At 39.2% G+C, this 18,321-nt stretch overlaps 1 protein-coding gene across 3 annotated transcripts in view; it reads left to right on the top strand.

Moving 5' to 3' along the window:
- The window catches only part of ST8SIA6 (ST8 alpha-N-acetyl-neuraminide alpha-2,8-sialyltransferase 6), a 145,883-nt gene that overhangs the window by 91,992 nt on the left and 35,570 nt on the right, over positions 1-18,321 (top strand). For all 3 annotated transcript variants that reach the window (XM_032349519.1, XM_032349518.1, XM_032349520.1), the window contains exon 4: positions 6,265-6,351. In XM_032349519.1, coding sequence (XP_032205410.1) covers positions 6,265-6,351 — 87 coding nt within the window. The remainder of the gene's footprint in view (positions 1-6,264; positions 6,352-18,321) is intronic.

The raw sequence follows: 18,321 nt of genomic DNA, 5'->3' as shown, positions 1-18,321 counted from the left end.
GTAGACCTCTTTTCTGGATGACACAGTCAAGCTAGGGCAAAGCACAGAGAGAGCGCCAAGATGATATCTACAGCCTACATTCTATGAAAGCCATCTCCATAGGCCATAAGTGTGTGCCAAGTCTGAAGCCTACCCCTCAGACTGTAGCTCCAGGACAAGCAGAGAGGCCTCCTTCACAGAAAGACTGAGTGGTGGGCTTCACTCCACTGTCTGGTCAGTGTCCTGCAGGTGGTAGCGTGGCAAGAACTGTCTGACTGGTTGCCACAGTCCCATGAGACCCAGAAAAGCAAACCCCTGCTGTTACCAGAGCCAGAGAATCAAGAGGTATCACCTGGATGGCAACCCCAAATGCCGGGGGTACTGGCATTATGAACCATGGCACCAGCCATGGAAAGTTCCCCTCCAAAAGATGCTGGCACTCTGGAGCACTGTGAAGTATGAGTATGAGGACAGCAGCCAGCCCTCAAGGACTCTGGAAAGGATTACTGTGAGCCCCCAGGAGCATGTTCAGTTAGAAGCCTGCCTCTCAGGCCACAGTTACAATGATTAGCTATTAGGTCTCCCTCACTAACGTCCAGGCTCCTGGGCCTGTTGTCTCTTGTTGTGTCCTGAGGATAGTCACTGCTTAAAATTCTTTTTCTGTTGGTTAGAGACCTGTGGGATCTGTGAGTGAACCAACTGGTCACCAGAGCTAGGTCACGTACAGGTTGCTCCAACAGGAATCACAACTATTGGGGTTCCAGACAGGGATAGGAGCTCCTTTCTGGCTGACCCTTGTTATTACAGACCCGTAAAGCCAGGACTGTACGTTCCCCTGGCTTCTAGAGCTGGGCAGTCAGGGTGGTAGCTGCATAAATCAGGGCCCAGATGTATGAAAGCTCCTTCTGGGATATACTGCTGCTCTGAAGCACAACAGAGGGAACATCAAGATGGCATCCATCAGTCTCCTGGAGAATAGTCCTGCAGGCTTGAGATGTGTGTGTTCGACAAGGTGCCTGCCTCCTTAGGCCAGTACTTTATATATGTCAGTGAGCCTCCTTCCATTTAGGTCTGGGGCACTCAGCTGCCATTGAGCTGGGTCCTGGGGTGGGTGAGTCAAGTCCACAAGCACTGGAAGAACAGTTTCTCCGGTTGCTTCTACCTTGTGGGTCTTGGGACAAGAGTCCCACTGTTTTGCAAAGTTAGATGTTTTAAAGGCTCATCTGTGAAGGGTATGTCTTGAAAGCTGAAATTCAGCACATGGACTTCAAAACTGCCCCTCAGGGAGAATCTCTGGGTTTGGAGTTCCCTGCTAGTGTGGATCACTGCATTGGGGATGGGGTTTATGATGAGATTGTGTCCCAGCCTTTCCTACTTACTTTGATGTGGTTTCCCTCTTGTTTGCTCAGTGTGTAATTGTTGTTGTTGGTGGTGGTGGTGGTTTAAAAATTCCATCCATCTATTAGAAAGGGCGGGGGGAGAGAAAGCATAAGCAGGGGGAGGGGAAGAGGTAGAAACAAGTCTCTCGCCCTGAGCAGGGAGCCTGATGTAGGGCTTTATCCTCTAGAATTACCACCTGAGTTGAAGGCAGACACCCAACAGACTGAGCTACCCAGGCACCCCACAATGTGTAGCTATAACTCAGCCAGGCTTTAGTTTAGTTTAGTTTTGATTTGTTTTAAGAGGACATTGTTTCATTTGTAGCTGTGGACTTTGTGACCAAGCTAAGTTCAGGATCTTTCTGTGTCACCACCTTGAACCAGAACTGTTCTATATTTTAACTCCACTATCAAAGGTAGCCATGTTGCATCTCTCCGAACACTTTTCTGTGGTTACTTACATCTCCCTCTGATTCTGACCTCTATTTCTTCTTGAGAGAGTTTTTGTAGTTTGTGTCTTTCAAGAAGTATGTCCATTGTGTCTAAGTTGTCAAAATTTTTGGCATAAAGTTGTTAATATACTTTTATGTCTGTAGGGCTGCAGTGTTGCAGTCTCCAACATTGTTCTCATCTTGGTCATTTGTGTCTGTTTTTCACCTGAGCAATGTGACAGTAAGTTTGTCAACTTTATTTTTAAAACAAAACAGCTTTTGATTTTATTCATTTCTTTCTCTTATCAACTCCTGCTCATACCCTATTTTTTTCATGGTAATATTTCTTGCTCAGAAAAGTACTTTGTCTGATATGAGTATAGACACTATAGCTTTGTATTAATTAGTTCTACTATGGTATATCTCTTCTCACCTTTTTACTTTTAACCTGTTTATGCATATGAAATGCTTATCTTATAAATAATATGTGATTGGTTCCTGCTTATCTAAAATCCAAGATGACATTCTCTGCCTTTTGTATGTTTACATTATTTACACTTAATGGGATTATTCATATGGCTGGGTTTAAATCTACCATTGTGTTATTTGTTTGCCTGCCCTCTGTTCCTTTTCCTTTTCCACCCTTCTTTTGATTGAGCATTTTATGGTTACATCCTCACTCTTTATGGCTTTGCTTTTACTGATTGCTTTAAGTGAGCAGTACAGTTTTGTCTTAAACAAAATGGGTTTGAACTGCATGGGTCCACTTATATGTGGTTTTTTTTTATAGGACTATAAATGTATTTTCTCTTCCTAATGACTTCTGAATAACTGTGTCTTTTCTCTAGCTTTCCTTATTGTAAGAATACAGTGTATCATACATGTAAGTTAACATACAAAATATGTGTTAAGTGGCTGTTTATGTTATTGGCAAAGTTTCTGGTCAATAGTAGCCTATTGGTAATTAAATTTTTTCAGAGTCAAAAGTTATATATGGATTTTTGACTGCACGGGGGGGTCAACTATTAACCCCTGTGTTGTTTAAAGGTCAACTGTATATGTCTTCTTGTCATCACAATCGGCTTTCAAAGTGATTTATATCATTCCCCTCTCTGGCCTTTGTTCTGTGGTTGTCAGGCATTGATTTCTACATATGTTATAAACTTCCCAATATATTATTATTATACTTCCTTTAAACAGTCATTTATTTAAGAGATGTAGACAAAAAAAAAAGAAAAGGTCTTTTATATATTTACATATTTACCACTTCTACTGATCTTCATTATTTTGTATCGAGCCAGAGGTACTTCGGTTTCCTTTTTCTTCCATCTAAAGGACTCCCTTAGCATTCCTTCTACTGCAGGTTTGCTGGTATGAATTCTTTCAGCCTTTGTATGTCTGAAAAAGTTCCTGTTTTACCCTCATTTTTTGAAAGGTTTGATGACTGTGGAAATCTAGGTTGACAATTCCCTAAATGATGTTCTCTATTTTAATCATATCTTCTGATTTCCATTGTTTCTGATAAGTCTGCCATAATCTTGCTTTGTTTCTATGTATGTAATATGTTTCTTTTCTCTAACTACTTTTTTAAAAAGATTTATTTATTTGGGGGAGAGAGAGAGAGAGAGAAAGAGTGAGCATGAGCTGGGTGGGGAGGGCAGAGGGAGAGGGAGAAACAGACTCCCTACTTAGCAGGGAGCCCTACGTGGGGCTTGATCCCAGGATCCCGGGATCATGACTTGAGCCTAAGATCGGACACTTAACTGACTGAGCCACCAGACACCCCTCTTTTCTCTAACTACTTTTAAGATTTTCTCTTTATCATTGGCTTAAAAAAATTTGTTGTTGTTTGTCTTGTGTAGTTTTTAAAAATATTTATTTATGTATGTATTTAGAGAACAGACTTGCACAAGTAGGGGGTACAGAGGAAGAGGGAGAGAAATCCTCAAGCATACTCCCCACTGAACACGGAGTTCTACTCAGGGCTTGATCTCCCCACCCTGAGATTATGACCTGAGCAGAAATCACGAGTCAGGTGCTTAACTGACTGAGCTACCCAGGCATCCCTAGTCTTTTTTTTTTTTTTTTTTTCCATATATTAGGGCATTCAGGATTGTCTCACAGCTTTGTGATTGTAACTTTTACACTCAATCTTTTCTTTCATGTCTCATTTTCAAAAGTTTCTTCTTCTCTGTCTCTACTTCTCTGTTTTCTCTGTACTAATCCAACTTAGCTATACATTATGAGAAATTTAATTCTTTTCTGCCTAATAAATGGCATTTAAAGAAAACTTCAAACCCTGACACATTTTGTTTTTGGGAGGTGATAGTAATTTCATACTTACTGTACTTTTTTTGTTGTGTTTTATCCTGATGACTTCAAATACAGTTACAATTCTCATTGATTTAATGAGAAGAATTGGTATTTGGCTTCTCTCTTTTCAATCTCTCTTTCACTGAGCTTTGTGAGGTAGCAGTTCTTTTGTTACTTTGCCTGATAGACTGTGGTACACATAGAATCCTGTTTCAAATATGATGAAGTGACTAAAAACCATGCCGTGGTGGAGATAAGACTCTACAGACAGGAGAGCATAGGCCCCGTGTCATGATTCTGCTGAAGAGCCAGAAATTGAGAGAGCCTTGGGTAGGTTGCTGAATGTATATTTCTTTTTCTTTCTTTCTTTCTTTTTTATTCTTTTTTCCCTGAGCTTAACACTGTCTTACAGAGTCTCTGGGTTTCTCCTACCGTGTGGAGACAGGTAATATTTACTCCAGCTAGGAAGTGTCACATTTAGACAAAGCTTTGGGGATAGAATATATAGATCTCTCAGGCTCCCTGGCATGCTAAGACAAGTCTCAAGACCCATGGGAATGAGGTAAATCTGTTAAGGTTGGAAGCCTGTATATGAGTAAAACTATTTTTAGCTTCTCCTGTGATGATTTTTTGCTTTGCTTCTCCTTTATTAAAAAATAGTCTTTCAAGATTTTCAGATTTTCTTAGCCGGGCCAACAGCAGCCAAGGGAAAAAATATATGTATTTTTTTTATTTTTGGCAGCATCATTGAAGACAGAGATACCCAAAAGAAAGGTAAGCTTCAGAGGGAGAGGAGTAGCTTGGTTGATGACCTTGCCCACCTATAACAAATACCTCTTCCAGAGTGAAGGTTTGGAGGCCCTGCATTTTGCTGGATGGAGATGGGGGAGTGGCTTCTTTTCTTTTCTTTTTTAAGATTTTATTTATTTATTTGACAGAGAGAGATCACAAGTACGCAGAGAGGCAGGCAGAGAGAGAGGAGGAAGCAGGCTCCTCGATGAGCAGAGAGCCTGATGCGGGGCTTGATCCCAGGACCCTGAGATCATGACCTGAGCTGAAGGCAGAGGCTTAGCCCACTGAGCCACCCAGGTGACCCTAGGGGTGGGGAGTGGTTTCTGACAGGATTTTTCATGGCCCTCTCCCTTCTCCACCCACCACACTTATTCCATCTCTAATGCAGAGCCTTCATCTCAAGTAGTAGACAACTAATGACTAAGATATTAATTTAAAGAAAATTTAAGGGTTTTTTTTTCCACACAAAAGGGTCCTTGTATTTTAGTTTATTTCTTATTATTTTTCAAATTTTTAAAAAATATTTTACTTATCTGAGAGAGATCAAATCACAAACTTTGGGGGTGAGGAGCAGAGGAGGAGGGAAAAGCAGACTTCCCACTGAGCAGGGAGCCCTATGTAGGACTCAGTCCCTGGATCCTGGGATCGTGACCTGAGCTGAAGGCAGGCAGATGCTTAACCAACTAAACCATCCACGACCTCAACATTTGTATTGAAATGATAGCCCTTCAAGACTAACGGCTTTTCTGTGATTAAAGGAATTAATACTTACTGATGAAATTTCAGGTAGAAGGAAATTTACTGGGGACTGCGATCCTCAGAAACTGTATTGCCGAGCCTATAGATTTTTTTATGCCACTATATATACATCTCTCTTAACTTAGCTTAATCTGTTTTTTTTGTGTGTGTGTACTATTCAGAATTAAAATTTAAGATGATTATTTTAGAGAAATTTTATCTGTATTTCCCAACATAAATCAATCAACTTAGAGTATAAAAAATGATAAACTATATATTTATGGTAAACATCTATAAAATATATTTGTCAGTGAGTTACAGCAAAATGAAATGGCTATAAGATATGAATGGAAATTGAGGTTCTGTCATGGTTTATTTGTAATACTAGACTTGACTTATGATATGTGCAAATCCCATGTTCCTAAACCAACATAATAATTCTTTCCAAATTTATGTTCCTAGCGGTTTTGAAATGGGTATAATATTAACTTATTTCTACATTACCTTATTTCAGAAAAGATTTAGAGAGCTAAAATGAGCAGATTGTCACAATGCCCTTTAGGACACTTATATGTGCGTTTAGCAATATATGGGATCTCTGTTTTCTAATTTTGCTGACATTTCACTTTTAGGTATTTAGAGAGTGACTATCTTCAGATTATCAGAAATATACAGAGCTGTCCATGGAAACGACGAGAAGAAGAATATGAGAATTTTAGGTAAAGAATTTTTTCATAAGTATTATGAGATTTAAAGACGTCTTTTGTTTTTGCGTTGCATGGGAAATAACATGTTGTTTGAAGGAAAATAGAAGGGGCCAGTTCACAGTCAGATCGATTTTATCCTCAGACCCCCTCCTGAGGCACATGCCACTTTGTCCCCATCTCTTATATAGAAATTTAATTCAGCTATTGGGATTCATTACAAAAATCTTAAGTTGAAAAAAGAAATTTTAGAGGACATTGCTTCTTCATACCATTTGTATTTGCTGTTTCTTAATTTTGTAAATAAAATATGATTGAGTTTGGGACTGTTTGGAAAACAGAGAGAGAAAATGTCCTCCAAGATCCCATTGCTTCTGAACAAAGACTGTTCCTTCCTGTGTTTTCCCTCCCAGTGTTTCTTGTTGGCTTTTAAACCACAGCCACATTCAGGTGTGGGAGTTGGCTACAGCTAATAATCTGGGGGGGCGTCACCACCCTGACAAGCCCAGGTTATGAGTTAATGATTATAGAGCTGTCCTGTCCTTGCATAATGTGGGGCCCACCTGGACAGAAAGAAATTGTGTTCCAACACTGTGCTACAGGGATGCATGGAAACTTTTCAGGGACCCCTTACTCCCAGTCGTATAGTACAGCGGGACACACCATGTGCACTTGCGTGGTCTGCGCTGCTCTGCTTCTCTGGGCCCGCATTCTCATTCTTTGCTAGGCATGCAACACAGGTTTTGTCCAGTGCCGAGTTATTTTATGATGTTACAGTCCATAAATATGTTTTTATCTTGACTGGTTCAGATTTTCAGACCTTAAGCCTTAAGTCTTTTGAAGACCTTCTTAAAGAGCCTGGTCTCATGTCATCTGCAAAGAGAGAGAGTTTGACTTCTTCATTGCCAATTTGGATACCTTTTATTTCTCTTTGTTGTCTGATTGCTGTTGCTAGGACTTCTAATACTATGTTGAACAAGAGTGGTGAGAGTGGGCATCCTTGTCGTGTTCCTGATCTCAATGGGAAGGCTGCAAGCTTTTTCCCATTGAGGATGATATTTGCTGTGGGTCTATGATAGATAGATTTTATGAAGTTCAGGAATGTTCCCTCTATCCCTATACTTCGAAGCATTTTAATCAGGAATGGATGCTGGATTTTGTCAAATGCTTTTTCTGCATCGATTGAGAGGACCATGTGGTTCTTCTCTCTTCTCATATTAATTTGTTCTATCACATTGATTGATTTGTGAATGTTGAACCTTCCTTGTCGCCCAGGGATGAATCCCACCTGGTCATGGTGGATAATCTTTTTAATGTGCTGTTGGATCCTGTTTGCTAGGATCTTGTTGAGAATCTTAGCATCCATATTCAGCAGTGATATTGGTCTGAAATTCTCCTTTTTGGTAGGCTTTGCCTGGTTTGGGGATCAGGGTAATTCTTTATATGGAAAACCCAAAAGACTCCACCCCCAAACTATTAGAACTCATAGAGCAATTCAGCAACGTGGCAGGATACAAAGTCAATGTACAGAAATCAGTGGCTTTCTTATACACTAACAATGAAAATACAGAAATGGAAATTAGAGAATCGATTCCATTTACTATAGCACCAAGAACCATAAGATACCTGGGAATAAGCCTAACCAAACAGGTAAAGGATCTGTATTCGAGGAACTACAGAACACTAATGAAAGAAATTAAAGAAGACACAAAAAGATGGAAGACCATTCCATGCTCTTGGATCAGAAGAATAAACATTGTTAAAATGTCTATACTGCCTAGAGCAATCTATACTTTTAATGCCATTCTGATCAAAATTCCACCGGTATTCTTCAAAGAGCTGGAGCAAATAATCCTAAAATTTGTATGGAACCAGAAGAGAGCTCGAATCGCTAAGGAAACGTTGAAAAACAAAAATAAAACTGGGGGCATCACGTTACCTGATTTCAAGCTTTATTACAAAGCTGTGATCACCAAGACAGCATGGTGCTGGCATAAAAACAGACACATAGACCAGTGGAACAGAGTAGAGAGCCCAGATATGGACCCTCAACTCTATGGTCAAATAATCTTTGACTAAGCAGGAAAAAGTATACAGTGGAAAAAAGACAGTCTCTTCAATAAATGGTGCTGGGAAAACTGGACAGCTATATGTAGAAGAATGAAACTCGACCGTTCTCTTACACCGTACACAAAGATAAACTCAAAATGGATAAAAGACCTCAACGTGAGACAGGAATCCATCAGAATCCTAGAGGAGAACATAGGCAGTAACCTCTTCGATATCAGCCACAGCAACTTCTTTCAAGATATGTCTCCAAAGGCAAAGGAAACAAAAGTGAAAATGAACTTTGGGGACTTCATCAAGATCAAAAGCTTCTGCACAGCAAAGGAAACAGTCAACAAAACAAAGAGGCAACCCACGGAATGGGAGAAAATATTTGCAAATGACAGTACAGACAAAAGGTTGATATCCAGGATCTATAATGAACTCCTCAAACTCAACACTCACAAAACAGACAATCATATAAAAAATGGGCAGAAGATATGGACAGACACTTCTCCAATGAAGACATACAAATGGCTATCAAACACATGAAAAAATGTTCATCATCACTAGCCACTAGGGAGATTCAAATTAAAACTACATTGAAATATCACCTTACACCAGTTAGAATGGCCAAAATTAGCAAGACAGGAAACAACATGTGTTGGAGGGGATGTGGAGAAAGGGGAACCCTCTTACACTGTTGGTGGGAATACAAGTTGGTGCAGCCACTTTGGAAAACAGTGTGGAGATTCCTCAAGAAATTAAAAATAGAACTTCCCTATGACCCTGCAATTGCACTCCTGGGTATTTACCCCAAAGATACAGATATAGTGAAAAGAAGGGCCATCTGTACCCCAATGTTTATAGCAGCAATGGCCACAGTCGCCAAACTGTGGAAAGAACCAAGATGCCCTTCAACGGACGAATGGATAAGGAAGATGTGGTCCATATATATACTATGGAGTATTATGTCTCCATCAGAAAGGATGAATACCCAACTATTGTAGCAACATGGATGGGACTGGAAGAGATTATGCTGAGTGAAATCAGTCAAGCAGAGAGAGTCAATTTTCATATGGTTTCACTTATTTGTGGAGCATAACAAATATCATGGAGGACATGGAGAGTTAGAGAGGAGAAGGGAGTTGAGGGAAATTGGAAGGGGAGGTGAACCATGAGAGACTATGGACTCTAAAAAGCAATCTGAGGGGTCTAAATTGGCGGGTGGGTGGGAGGTTGGGGTACAAGGTGGTGGGTTTTATAGAGGGCATGGATTACATGGAGCACTGGATGTTGTGAAAAAATAATGAATACTGTTATGCTGAAAATAAATAAAAAATAAATTAAAAAAAAAAAAAGAGCCTGCTATCCCAGGAGAGTCTCTAAGAAGAATCTGCTCCTTGTGTTTCTTTCCTATGGGAAGGAGCTCTGATTTACACTGTGCTGCTGTGGCTCTGCCTATCCCACCTTCAGTCACTTTATGCTCCGGTCATGGGACCAGCTGCCTTTTAATTCTGCTGCCAGTTTGAGAGGGGTTCGGTCTGGCTCCCAGTGAGTGAAAGAGGAACCTCTGACTGGGTTAGAGCTCACAGTGAGAATTTTCCCTCTGTCGAGTAGACTCATGGATATGTTAACTCCCTATAGGATACTATTAGGCATCTTTCCTAACTGACCTTTTAGGGTGAGGAGCAAGAAAAGGGATTCTTTTGTATTTAACTTCCAGGACATAGATGCAATGTTTTCCCTCAGAAGTCATAAATTCAAAACCTAATTCCCAACGGGCTGGTGTTCAGAGGTGGAGACTTTGAGAGGTGAGTATGTTATGAGAGCTGAGCCCTCATGAATGGGACTGATAACCTTGTAAGAGATCCCAGACTCCCCTCGTGCCCCTTCCACTATGCAAGGACACAGCAAGAGAGTGCCATCTAAGCTCCAGAAAGCAGGCTCTCACCAGACACCTAAAAAGCCAGCACCTTGATCTTGGACTTCCAAGCCTGCAGAAAATAAAGTGTTGTTTATAGCACTCCCGGTCGATACTGTTCTGTTATGGCAGCTCAGATGGACTAAGACACAGTCCCACTCAAGACTAGACTTGGGAGATCCCTGTGTCCGGGAGACTGAGTAGAAATTTGCATAGGCAGTTGTAACTTAAATGATCCCAGGGTCAACAAGTGGCCAAAGAGTCTGGTTTAGAGAGGCTTTTCTACATGTGCAGAAGAGAGAAAAAAAGGAAGAGGGAGATACTGAAGTATTGAGCTACTAAAGACCAGTCCAAGATAATCAGCTAGAAAGCATAAAGTGTTGTGATGCCAATCACTGGAGTAGGGGTAAAGGAGCTTCTCCTTCCGGCTATGAAATCGCCTTAGCTCAGACCTCCTGCAAACAATACAAGGAAAACAAAGTATACTAAGTAAGCAAAGTCTATTAAGCCAAGTGCACTGTTTGGGGGCACTGGCAAGCTACCAAGGCAGGGAGAATTTTCAGGATTAAAATCCAGAAGGAGAAAGAAGCCAAGGGGAGTGAGCCCTGCATTTCAGGGTGCCTTTTCTCACAAGAAACTTGCTGAATGCAAAAGCATGGCTGATGGGCGAGAGGCTGAGCAGAGCTTCCAGCAATCCCCAGAAAAGATGAGTTCTTTAAATGAGTAAAGCGCAGATTTGAATCATTTCCATCCTCAATTGGATTCAGATCCACCATAAGCCCAGATGTCTGACAGAAGCAAAAGCAGATCCTCTCTTGAAGAAGGTAACCTCCTTCTCAGCCTTACCTGATCTCTGCAAATGTTCACACAGCGTCTGGTTCAATTAAAAAAAAAAAAAATACAAAACTCTTTAAGGTTTTTTCTTTCCTTTTTTTTCTTTCTTTTTGTGATAAAAATCACAAATCCAATGCTGCTTGAGAGTCAGTGCTGCAAATTATGCTGCATAGAAGGAAAGGAAAAGTGAATTGGGAGAAATCGGAGGGGGAGACATACCATGAGAGACTGTGGGCTCTGAGAAACAAATTGGGGGTTTTGGAGGGGAAAAAGAGGGTGGAAGGTTGGGTGACCCTGGTGGTAGGTATTAAGGAGGGCACGTACTGCATGGAGCACTGAGTGTGGTGCATAAACAATGAACTTTGGAACACTGAAAAAATAAAAAAAAAATTTTAAAGCCGTAGAGATGGATGATATACAGAGAGAATGGCCATTTTCTCCTTAGTACCATCTCAGTATAAAAAATACATCAGTAACCACAATGATTACCCATGGTCTATCTATCCCTCCAGGGCCAATTTAAGTAAACATCTGGGACTATAACACTTATTGTTTGTTGTCATGGAAGAGAAGAGTCTCGGTGACATTTATTTATTGACTTGAATATTTATTATATTAGAATGTTCTTTTTATGGGCATATTTGTGAACTAAATGGTGTACTCCCTCAACAGAAGTCTGTGCAATTAAATAATAATAAACTCCCAACTTTCCTAAATTTTTACTAATACAGCTGGCTAAATCTGGGCAGTTTCTGGCTTATTTATAAAACTGGTAGTGTAAAAACATCTCCTATTATTAAAGATGGCAAATTCTCCATTTTTTTTTATGTGAACACTTTATACCAAGTTGGAGAAGAGCAAAATGTGACCCCTTAAAATGTGATCATATCCTTTTAACAGGAATTACAAAAGATACATTAAATTATGCTGAAAATGAGCAAGTGAGTATATTCTAAATCCACCCTTGGCCTGATTATTGAAACTCCCCACAGTTGACATTGAGGGGCTATTGGGAAATTATAGAAACTCCTTTGGCCACATGATCTAAAAATAAAACAGCTTTTAAGAGTTATTCTCCTTAAATAAATACACTGCTTGCTAGCAGGGGGTTGAACTTTGTTTATCAACAAATATCTATTTACAGTTTTACTATGTTAAAGCACAGTTTTACTATGTTAAAGCACAGTAGAACCCCTCAGTCTGGTATAGTGCAGTAAATACATACCTATCAGTACTTACTTTGAATATATGTGTACTAAACACTCCTATCAAAAGACAAAGGATAAAGAAATAGGAAAACAAGTCCTATCTATAATGCTGCCTACAAGAGATTCATTTCTGACCTAAAGACACAGGCACATTGAAAGTGAAGCGATGGGGAAGCATATATCATACAGATGGATTTGAGGTTACCAATACTTACATCAGATAAAATGATTTTAAAACAAAGACTGTAACAAAAGACAAAGAAGGACACTATATAATCTTTAAGGGGACAATCCAACAAGAAGATATAACAGTTGTAAATATGTATGAACCCAACATGGAAGCACACAAATGCTTAAAACAGGTAGTAACAAACAGAGAGGAAGTAATTGATTGTAATACAATAATAGTAGGGGACTTTAAGACCCACTTACATCAATGGACAGATAATCCAAACAAAATGAACAAGGAAACAGTGGCTTTAAAAGACATACTGGACCAGATGGGTTTAACAGATATATACAGAAGATGCCACCCTAAAACAGTAGATATACATTCTTTTCAAGTGCACATGGAACATTCTGCAGAAAAGATCACGTATTGGGCCACAAAACAAACCTCATCAATTTCAAAAAAGATTGAAGTCACAATGTACATCTTTCCTGAGCACACTGCTATGAAACTAGAAATCAACCAAGACTAAATCTGGAAAGAGAACATATACATAGAGGCTAAGTAACGTGCTACTAAATAATGAATGGGTCAACCAAGAAATCAAAAAGGAAATAAAAAAAACACATGGACACAAATGAAAATGAAAACACAACAGTCCAAAATCTTTGGGATGCAGCAAAAACTGCTCTAAGAGGGAAGCTTATAGCACTACAGACTTAAGAAGCAAGAGAAATCTCAAACAATCCAACCTTACACCTAAAGGAGTTAGAAAAGAAACAACAAACAAAACCCAAAGGTAGGAGAAAAAGGAAGGAAATAATAAAAATAGAGCAGAAATACATGAAGTAGAAACTAAAACAAATGAGCAAACAAAAAACCACACACAGTAGAACAGATCAAAAAAACCAGGAGCTGGTTCTTTGAAAAGATCAACAAAGCCGATAAACTTTTAGCCAGACTCATAAAATAAACAAACAAAAAAGAAAGAGGAATCAAATAGACAAAATCAGAAATGAATGAAGAGAAATAACTACCACACCACAAAAATACAAAGAATTGTAAGAATATTATGAAAAATTATATACCAACAAACTAGGCAATCTAGAACAATTGGATACATTTCTAGAAACATATAACCTCCCAAAATGGAATCAGAAGAAATAGAATATTTGAACAGACCAATTACCAGCAATGAAATTGAATCAGTAATCAAAAAAGTCCGATATACAAAAGTCCAGGGCCAGATAGCTTCACAGGTGAATTCTACTAAACATTTAAAGAAGAGTTAATACCTATTCTTCTTAAAGTATTCTAAAAAATAGAAGAGTAAGGAAAACTTCCAAGTTCACTCTACGGGGCCAGCATTACCCTGATACCAAAATTAGTTAAAAACACTGAAAGCAAGAGAGAGAGAGAACCACAGGCCAATATCTCTGGGGAACACAGATACAAAAATCCACAACAAAATACTAGCAAACCAAATCCAACAATACATTGAAAAAAAGATCATTCATCACAATCAAGTGGGATTTATCCCAGGGTTACAAGGGTGGTTCAATATTTGCAAATCAGTTAATGTGATATGATACGTACATCAATAAGAGAAAATATAAAAACCATATGATCACTTCAATAGATGAAGAAAAGCATGTGACAAAGTCCAACATCCATTCATGATTTTTAAAAAAAGGCCTCAACAAAGTAGGTTTAGAGAGACCATGCCTCAACATAATAAAGGCCATGTATGAAAAACCGACGGAAGACATCATACTGGGTGGTAAAAAAAAAAAACCTGAGAGCTTTCTTCCAAGGTCGGGAACAAGACAAGGATGTTCACTCTCACCATTTTTATTCAACATAGTACTAGAAGCCCTAGCTGCAACAATCAGACAACAAAAAGAAATAAAATGTGGGGTACCTGGGTGGCTCAGTCGTTAAGCATCTGCCTTCAGGTTGGTTTGTGATCGCAGGGTCCTGGGATCGAGCCCTGCATTGGAGCTCCTTGGTCAGTAAGAAGCCTGCTTCTCCCTCTCCCACTCCCCCTGCTTGTGTTCCTTCTGTCACTTTGTCTCTCTCTGTCAAATGACTAGATAATAAAAAAAAAAAATCTTAAAAAAAAATAATACAAGGCATCCATATTTACTGATTTGGAAGAGGTAAAACTTACACTGTTTGCAGATGACATGATACTATATATGGAAAATGCTGAAAACTCTATCAAAAAAACTACTAGAACTCATAAACGAAAAGGTCACAGGATACAAAATCAATGTATAAAGATTCATTGCATTGCTATACACTAATAAGCAACAGAAAGAGAAATTAAGAAAGTTCCATGTACAGTTCCACTAAAAATAATAAGACACCCAGGAATAAACCTAACCAAAGAGGTAAAAGACCTGTACTCTGAAAGGTATAAAACACTGATGAAAGAAATTGAATATGACACAAGCAAATGGAAAGATATTTCATGTTCATGGATTGGAAGAACAAATATTTTTAAAATGTCTATACCAGCCAAAGCAATCTACAGATTCAGTGCAATTCCTATCAAAATACCAAGAGCATTTTTCACAGAACTAGAACAAATAATCCTAAAATTTATATGGAACCACAAAAGATCCTAAAGAGCCAAAACAATCTTGAAAAAGGAAAACAAAGCTGGAGATATCATGATCCCAGATTTTAAAGTATACTACAAAGCTGTGGCAACTAAAACAGTAAGGTACTGGTATAAAAATAGATACACACATCAATGGAACAAGATGGAAAGCCCAGAAATGAATTCACAACTATATGGTCAGTTGATCTTAGACAAAAGGGGCAAGAATATGCATGGGAAAAAGTCTCTTTAACAAATGGTATTGGGTAAACTGGACAGCTACATGCAAAAGAATGAACTGAACTACTTTCTTACACACCCGCAGAATAAACTGAAAATGGACTAAAGACCTAAATGTGAGACCTGAAACCATAAAATTCCTAGAGGAGAGCACAGGCAGTAACCTGTCTGACAGTTAATAATTGTCAACTTCACAACTTCATTTTGGATATTGTTTCCTGAGGCAAAGGAAACAAAATAAAAAATAAACTATTGGGACTTCAACAAAATAAAAAGCTTGTGCACAGGAAAGTAAATAATCAACAAAACTAAAAGGCAGCCTACAGAATGGGAGAAGATATTTGCAAATCATATATTCAGTAAAGGGTTAGTATCTAAATTATATAAAGAACCGATACAACTCAACACCCCCCAAAAATGAACAATCCGAATGAAAATGGGCTGAAGACATGGATAGACATTTCTCCAAAGAAGACCTGGAGAGGGCCACGGACATATGAAAAGATGCTCAACATCACCCACCGTCAGGGAAGTGCAAATCAAAACCACAATGACATATCACCTCACACCTGTCAAAATGGCAAAAATGAAAAACGCAACAAGATGTGGAGAAAAAGGAACTCTCCTTCCATTGGTGGGAATCCAACCTATTGTAGCCACTGTGGGATACAGTAAAGAGGTTCCTCAAAAAGTTAAAAATAGAACTACCTCACGATCCAGTAATGACACCAAAGAATATGAAAACACTAATTCAGGGGCGCCTGGGTGGCTCAGTGGGTTAAGCCACTGTCTTCGGCTCAGGTCATGATCTCAGGGTCCTGGGATCGAGTCCTGCATCGGGCTCTCTGCTCAGCAGGGAGCCTGCTTCCTCCTCTCTCTCTCTGCCTGCCTCTCTGCCTACTTGTGATCTCTCTCTGTCAAATAAATAAATAAAATCTTTAAAAAAAAAAAAAGAAAGAAAACACTAATTCAAAAGGGTATATACAACCCTATGTTTAGTGCAGCCTTCTTTACAATAGCCAAATTATGGAAACAACCCAAGTCTCCATCAACTGACAAATTGATGAAGAAGAGGTGGGACTATTATTCATCTATAAAAAATAATGGAATCTTGCCATTTGTACCAACATGGGTGGAGCTAGAGAGTGTAATGGTAAGTGAAGTAAGTCAGAGAAAGACAAATACCATATGACTTCACTCATATGTGGAATTTAAGAAACAAAACAAAGGGGAAAAAGACAATCACCCATGGGGCACCTGGGTGGTTCAGTGGGGCTAAGCCTCTGCCTTCAGCTCAGGTCATGATCTCAGGGTCCTAGGATCGAGCCCCACATTGGGCTCTCTGCTCAGCAGGGAGCCTTTCCCCCCACCCCCACTTCTGTCTCTCTGCGTACTTGTGATCTCTCTCTCTGTGTCAAATAGATAAATAAAATCTTTTAAAAAGACAACCACCCACACGACTCTTAACTATGGAGAATAAACTGATAATTACCAAATGGGAGGCAAGAGGGGGCAGCAGGTGAAATAGGTGATGAGGATTAAGGAGGAAATTTATTGTGAGGAGCAGTGAGTAATGTATAGAATTATTGAGTCATTATGTTGTACACCCAAAATGAATATAACACTGTATTTTAACTATATTGGATCTTAAAACTTAATAAAAAAATGTGGCCCTTGAAAAGCCTAATTTCTCAGCATCCCTCCAACCCAGCTCACTTGCTGGTGTTTTTCCTCTTTTTACCAATTTCTAAACCTTTTTTCACTCAGCTCTTCATCTTGAGTCCAGGAACTTGTAACCTCAGGTTTGAGTCCCAAGCTTCTCTCCGTCTTTCTTAGAAAAATATCTGAGGTCCACGTGAGTGGTTCTATGAAGTTCTGAAACTGTATCTGAAATTTTGTGTGTGTTTCCAGGAAAAAAGGATCCCTGATTTCCATCTGCTTCTCAAGGAGTCTAGGGCCCCCAGAATGGACAACGGTATTTCTAAGAACACTTCCAGACCTGAGGCTCTGTTTGCTTCAGGATTGTATTGCTTGTTTCATCTTCTCTGTACGTGTGATGACCATAAGCTTCAGTGTGGCCCTAGCTCAGGTGTATCCCTTCCTGTCATGTGGACATTCTCAGTTTCAGTTATGAACTGGCATTTCGGTGAGATCCTAGTGGAACCTAAAGAAAGATTTCCTAAGCAAGAGTTGAAGATGTCCGACCTTCTCTCTTTCTTTTGGCGTCTAATTTCATTTATACATAGCTGTACAAAGAATGTTGAACTGTCTGCCTTCTGCTTTTAAAATCAGCAGCTGATACACATATAATAAATTTGTGGAAACTCGAACCTGGATTTCAGTTTGAGGAATTACTGCTCTTCACATTCTCTCTCTGGCACTTTTAGAGACTGATGAATAATCATGTCTTTTGGCTGGATACTCATGTATTTGAGACTCATACCAACATGCTTAAATATAAATTAAACATGATAATATGAAATGCTCTCTACTTCTCTTTCTCTACTTCCTCTTCTTCACCCTTGAAAACTCCTTTGCAAAGCTCTGGAAACTTTTGGTAGGCAGGTTTTATCCCAGCAGAAGACATTTGAGCTTCGGTAATTAGTCTTAGATTCCCTGGGAGCTGGCATGGGAATTACTGCATTAGCTTTCAAGAATTGTCTTCTTACTTCAAAGAACTGTATTCATTTGTGTAATCAATTATGGAAAACTAAGAGGTAGACAAAGCAACAGTCCTGAATTTTCATTTTACTTCCTTTTTTTTCCCCCTGTAAAAACTCATGCTATTATTTGCTGTGATTTCGTTTTTAGTTTCTTTCGGATCCTCTAATACCCTTTGATTTCTTTAAACATCCCTGGGTTTCACGAATGTGGGTTTGGAGCCAAAATGACTGAATATTATCAGTCACATATTTACTGAAAATTAAGTGGCTGAAAACGGTGCTATTAATGTAAATGC

Source organism: Mustela erminea, chromosome 6 (assembly GCF_009829155.1).
Source record: "Mustela erminea isolate mMusErm1 chromosome 6, mMusErm1.Pri, whole genome shotgun sequence".
Lineage (NCBI taxonomy): Eukaryota > Metazoa > Chordata > Mammalia > Carnivora > Mustelidae > Mustela > Mustela erminea.
This window is presented reverse-complemented; position numbering and strand designations above follow the sequence as displayed.